Source organism: Scleropages formosus, chromosome 18 (genome assembly GCF_900964775.1).
Source record: "Scleropages formosus chromosome 18, fSclFor1.1, whole genome shotgun sequence".
Classification (NCBI taxonomy): domain Eukaryota; kingdom Metazoa; phylum Chordata; class Actinopteri; order Osteoglossiformes; family Osteoglossidae; genus Scleropages; species Scleropages formosus.
Window position 1 is genome coordinate 21,621,547 of NC_041823.1, and position 11,722 is coordinate 21,633,268.

At 40.8% G+C, this 11,722-nt stretch overlaps 1 protein-coding gene across 1 annotated transcript; it reads left to right on the plus strand.

The window, feature by feature from the left end:
* The first annotated feature begins 5,865 nt into the window (after positions 1 to 5,865).
* On the plus strand, positions 5,866 to 8,185 carry LOC114909114 (urokinase plasminogen activator surface receptor-like). The gene is made up of 5 exons (XM_029245927.1): positions 5,866 to 6,031; positions 6,524 to 6,643; positions 7,030 to 7,176; positions 7,421 to 7,531; positions 7,875 to 8,185. The coding sequence occupies exons 1-5, from the start codon at positions 5,983 to 5,985 to the stop codon at positions 8,081 to 8,083; spliced, it is 636 nt and encodes a 211-aa protein (XP_029101760.1). The 5' UTR covers positions 5,866 to 5,982; the 3' UTR covers positions 8,084 to 8,185.
* Positions 8,186 to 11,722: the final 3,537 nt, after the last annotated feature.

The following is an 11,722-nucleotide window of genomic DNA, read 5'->3' on the forward strand; positions in this document are numbered from 1 at the left end:
AATCCCAGACCCACCAGAGAGCAGGACCTGGCCAAACCTGCTGTGCCACCATGCCCTCCTCTCAATCAATAAATCATATATTTCGGTGGCACAGCGAGTAGTGCTGCTGTCTCACAGTGCCTGGGTGGTGTGAGAGAACGTGGGTTCGATGCTGCTCAGTCTGTGTGGAGTTTGCATGTTCTCCCCGTGTCTGCGTGGGTTTCCTCCCACAGTCCAAAGACATGTTGTTCAGGTTCCCCCATAGTGTGTAAGTGTCATGGAGTGAGTGTGCTTCACTGATGAATGGATGAGTAACCCCTTGTAAGTAGTGTATCTACAATGTAGTCACCTTGGTGAATAAGGTGTGTGGGCTAGTAACACTACATAGTATCCGTTGTAAGTCGCTTTGGACAAAAGTGAATAAACGTAAATGTATATCAAATTGTGCCCAAGTGTAAGAATTAGCAGAGTGCGGAACAGCCCTTTCTGAACTGATACAGCAGAAAACAAATGGTGATTGATCATCTGGTCAGTAGTCACTTGGTGACAGTAAAAAGTCAAATTTTAATATTTTAAGAACGTGTTTCTCATTCAGCACTGCATTAAAGATCGAGAGATATCAGCCATGTGGGTCAGAGTCTACAGCATACTTTGTTCATCTCTTTGAATCTGTTTCCATGAAACTCTGAGACATTTCTGCAGTTCAAGTACTCAGTACAATGTGTAGCTGAAAACAATACTCATAATGTAAAAAAATAAAAACAGATTGATGACAACAGTGGCATGAATAGAAAAGCAGCACCAAAATGCCAGGATTAAAAAGAAAAAGTGCTCTAAAATAAGATGAGCCAGAGACAGTAGACTGTAAAACATTAAGGTAACTTGCACTGTGCTGTTTGTTGGACATAATAGTCCATAGAAAATCGTTTTACCAATTTACCTAGGTAATTTAGTGGTGACCGATACAATGTGCTAGCTTGTTATTTTTGTAGAAAAGATCCAAAAATCATGCAGCAAATAAGGACAGTGCCTCAAAACTCCTGAGCTGCTTTCAAGGTTCTGAATTCAGATCCAACTCTAGATACTGGGTGTGCGGAGTTTAATTGTTATCACAGTGTATGCGGAACAGTGACACAAGGAGTAGTGGGGCAAGAGGATGCGAGTTCGATTTCTGCTCAGTCTGTGTGGCGTTTACATGTTCTCTCCATGTCTGTGTTGCATTTGCATGTTATTTGCATGTTCTCTCCATGTCTGTGTGGGTTTCCTCCCACAGTCCAAAGGCATTCTGTTCCGGTGGACTCGTGACCAAGTCACCCATAGTGTGTGAGTGACAGCGAGAGTGTGTTCCACTGATGTATGGATGAGTGACCCATTGTAAGTAGTGTATCTAGCAGTGTAAGTCATCTCACCTTGAGTGAAAACGGTGTGGGTTCAGGCCAGGCCGCACAGTGATTTGCATACATTCAGGATCTTGTTCCCTTACACAAACAGAATTCAGTTCAGAAAGTGTATATTTAAAAACATTTAAATTTGTTAATTGTTTCAGGCATTTAACCATATGCAAAATATTTCCACCTCTCCAATGTTAGATATTGTTTAAAAAGTACAAATTGTATCATTGTATACTGCTTCACATTGTCTATACCTTCATTTAAAATCACTTATATATGGGATGATTGTTTGTATTCTGGGGGTGTGGTGGTGCAGTGGGTTGGACCACAGTCCTGCTGTCTGGTGGGTCTGAGGTTCGAGTCCTGCTTGGGGTACCTTGTGACGGACTGGTGTCCCATCCTGGGTGTGTCCCCTCCCCCTCTGGCCTTATGCCCTGTGTTGCTGGGTAGGCTCCGGTTCCCTGTGACCCTGTATGGGACAAGTGGTTCTGAAAATGTGTGTGTGTTTGTTTGTATTTTTATTTATTACATTATTCAATAGTCTTGAGAGAAAATATCATGTACTTCTTTTTTCTTACTGGTCATAGGCCTTAGTCTTGAGTATATCGAACTTTTGGCGAGATTTTTAATTTGCATCGCTGACTATTTTGTGTCTGAATTTTCTCAAATGGAAAATTTTTTTAGTACCTCTGATCTATCATATATCATGTAAATTACAAAACAGGCTCAATCTCAAGCTCAGCTATTGTGAAATGCTGTAAGGAAGGAGAGACAAAGCAAACACTGTAGCACCAGTTATAAATTTAATCAGTATATTTGTAACTATATTTGAAACATTATATCTTGTCTGGGGGGTGTGGTGGCGCAGTGGGTTGGACCACAATCCTGCTCTTCTGTGGGTCTGGGGTTCGAGTCCTGCTTGGGGTGCCTTGTGATAGACTGGCGTCCCATCCTGGGTGTGTCCCCTCCCCCTCCGGCCTTATGCCCTGTGTTGCCGGGTAGGCTCTGGTTCCCCGCGACCCCGTATGGGACAAGTGGTTCTGAAAATGTGTGTGTGTGTGTGTGTGTGTGTATATCTTGTCTTCAATGTCACATTTTTATCCACTCATTTATCAGGTGCTTGTCCCCAAATCAACGTACATTTCAGAAAACAATACAAAAAGTGTATTACATCAATGGAAGGACTGAGTTTATCCGCTTGTCTAGTATCCATTGATAATATTCGGCACAGTTTTATAATATGGTGTCACAGTGGCACAGCTTGTAACACAGTGTTTGGGCATATGTTTGAATCTGCTTAGTCTGTTTGGAGTTTGCTTGTCCTCGTGTCTGTGTAGGTTTCCTGCCACAAGCAGAAGACATGCTGTTCAGGTGAATTGGTGATGAAAAAAATTGCCTGTGGTGTGGGAAAGCCGAGTGGGTGTGTGCATGAGTGAGACAGTGAAAGGGACCAGAGAGTGAAAGTGAGTTTTATATTTCAAGCACTGTTTAAATACCACTTGAGGAAACACATACAGAGCTTTTCTGTGTTGGGAAAATACCATGCTAACAGCCACCTTAACTCAACAGCATTTAAACAACTATCAGACATCTACAAGCCTTAATATATTTGAAATGAAAAATCTTTCACTTCTCTTTATTTAAAAGTGGACTCTAAATAATGAAAAGTAGGAACCTCAATAATAGTTTGTGGTGAAACAAACTCCCTCTCTGCCTCACAGCTGTTGAATCCTCCCAGCACTGAAGAAATGTTTCAAAAGCACTCAATGTTAGGTTAATTTCTCTGTCAATCTCCTGACACATGGGTAAATTAGGCCATATGCTCCTTTATTTCTTATTGATGACTGATGACCCATGACTCACTGATGTCATGGGTGGAAAATCCATCAGATTAGTGGCAAAAGACAAAAATACTGACCGGTCATCCTTGCAAAGGTACATTAAAAAGAAGGAAGTAAAAACTGTAGGGTACAGCGGAACAGCGGAAGCAAAGAGGGTCTTCACAGAGGAGACAGAGAGGGAGCTTGTAAGCCATATCAAGAAGCTTGCTGACCAGTTACATGGCCTTCACACATTTCATTGAGAGCACTAGATACTGCAAAAACATAAGATATTGTCATGCTCACAATTGCAACCCATACTTCACATCGCTTGCAGCCTCTGGGCAAGTGTGTTTATGGTCCATTTAAGACCTATTACAACAGAGCTCTTGATGGTTGGATGAGATAAAACCCAGGCAAAACAGCCAGTGTATACCAAATCTCTGGATGTGTGACGCTTTCATGTCAGCAATGACACTATGGACTATCTCTTCTGGATTCAAATCCACAGGGATTTTCGCTTATAACAGAGATATTTTCTGTGATGCAGAGTTTGAACCATCCATGGTGTTAAACAGGCCAAACCCTGAGCTGCAGCCTACTGCTCCAGATGATTCACCCATGGTTTCAATCTCCATCTCGGCTGATCTGCCTTCACCATGCCCTACACATCCAAATGTTTCATCAAGCAAGCCAGAGCAACCCAAACACACTGGATATGTGTCTCCTACAAGTCAGCATCCCAGGGCACAAACAAAACGAAAGCACATAAAAACAAGGATACTGACTGTGACACCTGAAAAACAGGAAACTGAAGGGGCTCAACAAGAGAGGAAAAATAAACAGAAGGGGAAAAAAGAACAAGGAAAGCTCAAGAGGAAACCAAAGAAGAAAAAATTCAGTGTACAGCAGCTCTGAGGCCAGTAATGTTCTTATCCCACTTGATAACACTTCTGAGTATGAGAAGTGAACCTGATATCTCAGATCTGTCAGTTAGTGACTTTGTAACAGTCAATTTTGTGACCAAATTCAGGAGCTACCATTACATTGGCTTGGTTGAGAGCCTTGAGTTTGACGAAGTTGTACAAGATCTCTGAGAAAAAATCCAGGGTAGCACTAGCAGTTGGCACTGCGTTCAAATAAAATGATAAGGCATCTTTCCCACTGAGTGATGTGCTGATGAAGCTACTTCAACCTCAAAAGGCTGGAGGAAGTTCAAGGAGGGAACAACAATTCATATTTAATTGTAACCTTGATAAATGGAATGAATAGTTGTTTCTGTTGTGCAGTGGTCTTGAAGCTCTTACTGTGGCATGTTTGTTTGTTAAGCTCTGGTAGTTTTTCACAAGTTCAAAACTGTGAAACTGCTTCTTAATTAAATTATGTTCAAGTTAAAACTTAAAAAGTCTGATGGTCAATTTACACCCAGATGGCTCAACTTACCCCTAAGCAGGGGCAAACTGAGCCACATGACCGCTTTATTTTTTTTTTTTTGAGAAGTCATATTTCCAAGGCTGTTTGCCATAGATGCATTCTTATAATTTTAGTTGATAGCAGACATCCTGAATATAAGTAGATGTTTTCATTTTACTTCTTTCTCATTTGTCCTTGCCAAGAGGACTAGATAAGTAAAAACTGGCTCATCTTACTTTACTATTTTAGTGCATATTTTATTGGCATAAAGCAAAGCTTTCAGTTACAGGAATGCGACCTTTGTTTTAATCCCCATCAACACCCATTGTAATATTTAATGGAGCAATTCAGTGTAAGTACCTTGCTCTTCACCAGGATGTGGTAAGTTTCATTTCTCAGAATCACACCCTTCCTGTGCTAGTCATGTGACTGAACTTTCCCATGAAATGCAGTGCAAACAGAGGCTATATTAAACAACAGATTTATGAGTTATGAAGATTGAGCGGGGGGGTGTGGTGGCGCAGTGGGTTGGACCACAGTTCTGCTCTCCGGCGGGTCTGGGGTTCGAGCCCTGCTTGGGGTACCTTGCGACGGACTGGCGTCCCGTCCTGGGTGTGTCCCTTCGGCCTTACGCCCTGTGTTACCGGGTAGGCCCCGGTTCCCCGCAACCCCGTATGGGATGAGCGGTTCTGCAAATGTGTGTGTGTGTAAAGATTGAGCTTTTACAATTCTGGCAGAATTTTAATAAATATTGAAAAATACTTTACAGTTCATTTCAAATGTGAGTTCAAATCTGGCTGACGTCAGTCTTTGTGAAAGCGTTATGTAGACAAATCATTTGACTCGATTATTTTATTGTCTTTTGATTATTTTCAGAAAAGGGGGTGCGGTGGCGCAGTGGGTTGGACCGCAGTCCTGCTCTCCAGTGGGTCTGGGGTTCAAGTCCCGCTTGGGGTGCCTTGCGGCGGACTGGCGTCCCGTCCTGGGTGTGTCCCCTTCCCCCTCCGGCCTTACGCCCTGTGTTGCCGGGTAGGCTCCGGTTCCCCGTGACCCCGTAAGGGACAAGCGGTTCTGAAAATGTGTGTGTGTGTGTGTGTGTGTGTGTGTGTGATTATTTTCACATATTAAAAATTGAATTACAGGAATTCTCACTTCATTATCCACATCAACACTCATTGCTGCAATATCTTACAAAATATTCCTTTTTAATTTAACTGTCACTGCATATTACAGGATATCATAAGGATATTACAGGATATCTTAAATTCGGTTTCGTTTATCAGGAAACGCACCCATTCTCTTCTGCGTCACTCCTTGGATCGGTATAAAAAGGGAAAAAAAAAACAACTTACACTTGTGCACCACACAAAGAACTGAAGATGAAACTTCTCCTCCAGGTCATCCTCACTTGTGCAGCCTTCTCTAAAGGTACAGTACTAAAGTAGAGTTTGCTGAACACATCCTCCTTGTTCTTAAACATTCAGATGGTGGCCGGATTTTTAACTGCTTGTTCTTTCACAACATTGTGTAAACTTCAGATATTTCTCTTTAGGCTTATTCACATGAAACATAAACCTCCGCTTGCTGATATTACTCCGATCATTGTGGTTATTTTTGTAACACTGAAGTATCATATCTCTTTATCCAAATGCAGTTAAGTCATTAGATACATCTAATTGCAATTGTTGTGCCTCTGCTGTAGAACAGAAACCTCAACACCAGGGTAGCCACAATGCAGAGTGTGTATAACGGCACCAAAATGTGCATAAACAGGATTACTGCTACAATCCAGTAATTATAATTTTAAAGCAGTCTCCACTGCTGCACACTGTAACTTTTATTTTTCTCTTATGTTGAATATATGGTTCATTGTGTTCTTGTGCTATAATTTTGACTAATGATACGAAAATATATTTTTAGGTTATCCACTTAATTGCTATGAATGTATACCTGACTTAAATGGAAAATGCACAGAGACCACCAAAATTTGTCCGTCTGATCAAACCAAATGTGGAAGTATGACTATGACTGTGTATACAGGTGAGAATGAATTTTGGTACTGTCTGTGAGGTTACTGTAACATATGAAAAATGAAAGCTACTAAAATTGTTTTGATCTCCCAGTAATACTGGCAATTGTGCGTAAATTGGTGTTAAAATATATCTTTGAAATGCTTACAAGTATACTACCTAGATTACAAAACAAACAGTTAAGAAATCGTATAAAGCCATCAGATTTTAAGGTAAATTCTTATGCTTTTATCCTGGTAACTGCAAATAATATTACATGATATGAAACTAATTATGCTATTGGTTCATTTTTTACATCTTTTCTTCAGGTAAAAATATTAGTGCAAGTACATCTTATTTTGCCTTGTTCAATGTAGTTGAAGTGCAGCTGCAATAACCTGTACATTTGGTTTCCAGGAAATTCTGTGTTGACTGAAGCATCGGGAAAATCCTGTGCAAAACCTCAAGAATGTACTTCTGGTTCCATTAATTTTGGAGTCAGTAGGACAGCAGTGAACACTGAGTGCTGTAACACTGACCTTTGCAACTCTCAAAACATCCCTGGTATTATGCAAATATCGACGTTACCTGCATATATTTAATCGTGTCTACATAGAAATAAAATAGTGCAAGAGTACAATAGTGTTCCCTCAATTTCACACCAGCATTCAAAGCAAAACTTGCAGTCGAACTGTAAAAGGTGGCATAGATCACAGAGATGTATAGCAATCAACCCACCATGGTATTTATGTGGTAGCTGTCCTTTTGATATTTGTAAATTACTTGTTACTACTGTTTTATATTACAGCATGGTCAAAAAATGCCCCAAATGGAAAGCGGTGCTTCACCTGTAATGGCAATGACTGCACATCAATTCTTAACTGTGTTGGAGATGAAAATAGTTGCCTCAAGACCACTGGTAGGAATCGTCTGCCTGACAACTTCAGTTTGATGCATACCAAATGAGGAGAAATATGCAGTGATATAGTAGCTAGAACTAAAACCAAATTTGATAATGAATTCTGATAAAAACAAATGATTCACATGAATGAAAATTACTGGTTCTATTTTCCACACTTCTTCCACCTCTCAGTACACTGAACAGCAATTACCCCTGAAAACCTCACTAAAACTGTAAGACTTTTATAATAGGAAGTTATTTCTTTAATAGTAAAAAAGGCATTGAAGCATATTTCAACTATTTCATAGGAAAAAAAAAAAAACACTGTTTTTCAAGTCCCTCTATTCATTTTCTTTTTCAGTTTCTGCACAGGGTGGGGTGGTGACCATGAAAGGCTGTGTGTCCTCAAATATTTGTGCTGCTGCCGGTGACTTGTCAGCACAACTTGGCCTAGGCGTTGGTGTCAGCATGAACTGCTGTGAAGGAAACCTGTGCAATGATGCTCGGCGCACCATGCAGAGCATCCTCCTCCTGCTAGTGCCTCTGGTCTCTACTGTCCTCATCCAGTGACAGTGTTTCCACTGAAATCTGGTCACTGGTATTTTTCCATACACATAACGCATACAAATCTCCTATGTTCAACACTGTTACAAAGTACAGGTCATGTCATTGCAAAACAACTTTGAATTTCTATATATTCTTATATTTTATTTGGTCTATATGGGAAAATTATACTTTTTTTGTAGTTGTCACAATACGGTATACTTCCTTTTTTTTACTGCTCATATATTTTATCTTAAATGCAGATTTTCAGGTTGTTTCAAGTTTTGACAAAATATTTGTTGTTGGCTGCTTACTATTTTTGAGAGTTAAGTGGAATAAAATTTCCCTCCTGAAAAGTCATTTTGGTATTGTTGTTTGTCTAATATCCTAGTGGGAAGTACAGTGGCCCCCCATAATCTGCCGGGGATATGTTCCAAGTCTCCCAGCGGATGCCTGAAAGCATGGATATAAGTACACCCACCATCCATCCATCGTCGACAACCGCTTGTCCCTAGTGGGGCCACAGCGAACAGGCATCGCAAGCGAGGCTCAAACCCCAGACTCACAAAGAGGGCATTTACATTTACATTGCTTTATTTAGCAGATGCTTTTCTCCAAAGCGACTTCAGTCCACACACCAAGGTGACTTACACTGCTAGATACACACCGGCAGAACTTGCCACATCACCATTTATACTTCTTTTTTTTTTTAATAAATAAGAAAAAGGTTACTTGAACACAAGCACTGTGATATTGTGACAGTCGATGTATTAATCGAGATGTTACTAAGTAACTAACAGGAGGGTAGCGTATACAGCGTGGATACGCTGTGCAAATGGATGATTCACGTCCCGGGCAAAACAGCACAAGATTTCATCATGCTACTCGGAATGACATGCAATTTAAAAACTTATGAATTTATTTCAGGAATTTTCCATTTAACATTTCTGGACTGCAGGTAACTGAAACTGCGGATAAGGGGGGGACCACTGTAAACTGAATATATTTTTCCAATTGGTTTACTTCCTATATTTGCGATGAAACAAGTTTATTATCTGGGCAGTACAGGTAGTTTCAGAAAGCTTCTTCTGCACTTAAAATTATAGCCTATATGTGAAAATTATAGTTTTTTTTCTCCTCATTACAGAACACAGTATACTTACTTTTTTCTTCAGCACTAAAAAAAAGATGGTCTACATGTGAAAATGATTAGTTTCGAAAGAACAAAGAAGCTATGTACAGGAATCATGTGAGGGCACCCAAAATGTCAACACTCTTGGATAAGGTTCACATTTGCAAAGGAGAACACATAGTAGAAATACAACTTACAATTAAATCTTGTTCCCCAATGGTCTAGCTTAGTTGGTTGAGCTTAAAGGTCATGGAGGCACGGAGTGTTGGGAAAGGCTTAAGGTCCATTTCCTTCCTCTTTATCTATGATTTTCAGTGGCCAAATGATACTCATTAAAACCATCAGTTTGCCAGCAACCTAGATCCAATAGATCGGAATGTATTGGTAAAATTGCAGGTGTAATGCATATGATAATAGTATCGTGGAAAAATGTGTGCAAAGAACAGAATGAGAGTCAGACAGCTGCGTAAAGTCTTCTCCTGCACATCCCAAAGATTCTCAATGGGGTTAAGGTCTGGACTCTGTGGTGACCAATCCATGTGTGAAAATGATGCCTCATACTCCCTGAACCACGCTTTCACAATTTGAGCTCGATGAATCCTGGCATTGCCATCTTGGAACACGCCCATGCCATCAGGGAAGAAAAAAATCCATTGATGGAAAAACCTGGTCATTCGGTGTATTCAGGTAGTCAGCTGAACTAATTTTTTTGTGCACATAACGTTGCCGAACCTAGACCTGACCAACTGAAGCAACCCCACATCGTAATACTGCCCCCACAGGCTTGTATGGTAGGCACTAGGCATGGCGGGTGCATCACTTCATCCACCTCTCTTCTTACCCTGCTGTGCCCATCACTCTGGAACAGAGTAAATCTGGACTCATCAGACCACGTGACCTTTTTCCATTGCACCAGAGTCCAATCTTTATGCTCCCTAGCAAATTGAAGCCTTCTTTTCCCCGATTAGCCTCGCTAATAAGTTGTTTTCCTAAGGCTACACAGCTGTTTAGTCCCAATCCCTTGAGTTCTCTTTGCATTGTGCATGTGGAAATGTTCTTACTTTCACTATTAAACACAGCCATAAGTTCTACTTTTTTTTCCTGATTTTATTTCGCCAACGGTGTATGATCTCTGATGACGATCATTCAAGATTTTTTTTCCGACCACATTTCTTCCTCGAAAATGATTCACCACTATCCTTCCAGGTTTTAATAATGAGTTGGACAGTTCTTAACCGAGTTTTAGCAGCTTCAGCAATCGCCTTACTTGTTTTCTTTGCTTGATGCAGGCCAATAATTTGACCCTTCTGGAACAGAGTAACATCTTTTCCACAACCACAGAAAACATCTTCCAACATGGTTGTTTAAGAAATGAGAACCTACTCACTGCATCAGTCAGGGTTAAATAACTTGTTGCCAGCTGAAACATATTAATCACTGCAGTAATTATCCAATAGAAGGTTCTTACCTATTTGCTTAGTTAAATCCAGGTGGTGACTTTTTTTTTTGGCCAGGCAGTGCATAATGTGCCTTTATCAGAGAAAAACATTCAGTGTTTTACACACACACACACCCCCACACCCCCACACCCACCCCCACCCCGCTTGTCCCATACGGGGTCGGGGGGAACCGGAGCCTACCCGGTAACACAGGGAGTAAGGCCGGAGGGGGAGGGGACACACCCAGGATGGGACACCAGTCCGTCGCAAGGCACCCCAAGCAGGACTCGAATCCCAGACCTACCGGAAAGCAGGACCGTGGTCCAACCCACTGCGCCACCGCACCCCCCTCAGTGCTTTATATTATGTCCATATTCATTTCAGGGGAAAATTCTTTCGACTACTTCACTAATATATCGATTTTCTTGGCCTAGTTAAAGGGAATGGTGTCTGGAACATTACATAATTCAAATGTAAAATCTCAAAAAATTTCAGAAGTTTTAAAAAACAAAAAAAAAAATGAAGTACTATAATCATGAATACAAGAGATGTTTTTATTGGATTCTGAATGCTGGCTTCCGTACGATTTTAAAAAATGAAAAGGCTTTCTTACGATGATTACAAAATTTAATTTGATAATGAGTAGGGCTGCTGGTGTGGTGCAAGAGGACGTGGGTTCGATTGGTTTGACTCCTGCTCAGTCGGTGTGGAGTTTGCATGTTCTCCCCATCTCTGTGTGGGTTTCCTCCCACAGTCCAAAGACATGCTGTTCAGGTTCACCCATAGTGTGTGAGTGACAGAGAGAGTGTGTTCCACTGATGTATGGATGAGTGACCCCTTGTAAGCACTGTATGTACCAGTGTAAGTCACCTTGGTGAATAAGGTGTGTGGGCTGATACTACATAGGGTTCATTAGAAGTTACTTCGGACAAAAGCATCAGCTAAAATACATCAAGGTCATGCTTTATAAACTTTTACACTTACATTCATTCATTGAGCATATGCTTTTCTCCAAAGCGATGCACATCTCAGCAAGAATACAATTTGTGCATTACATTAAGACAAATTCTTGAGTGATTCTTAAGTAAATGTAGT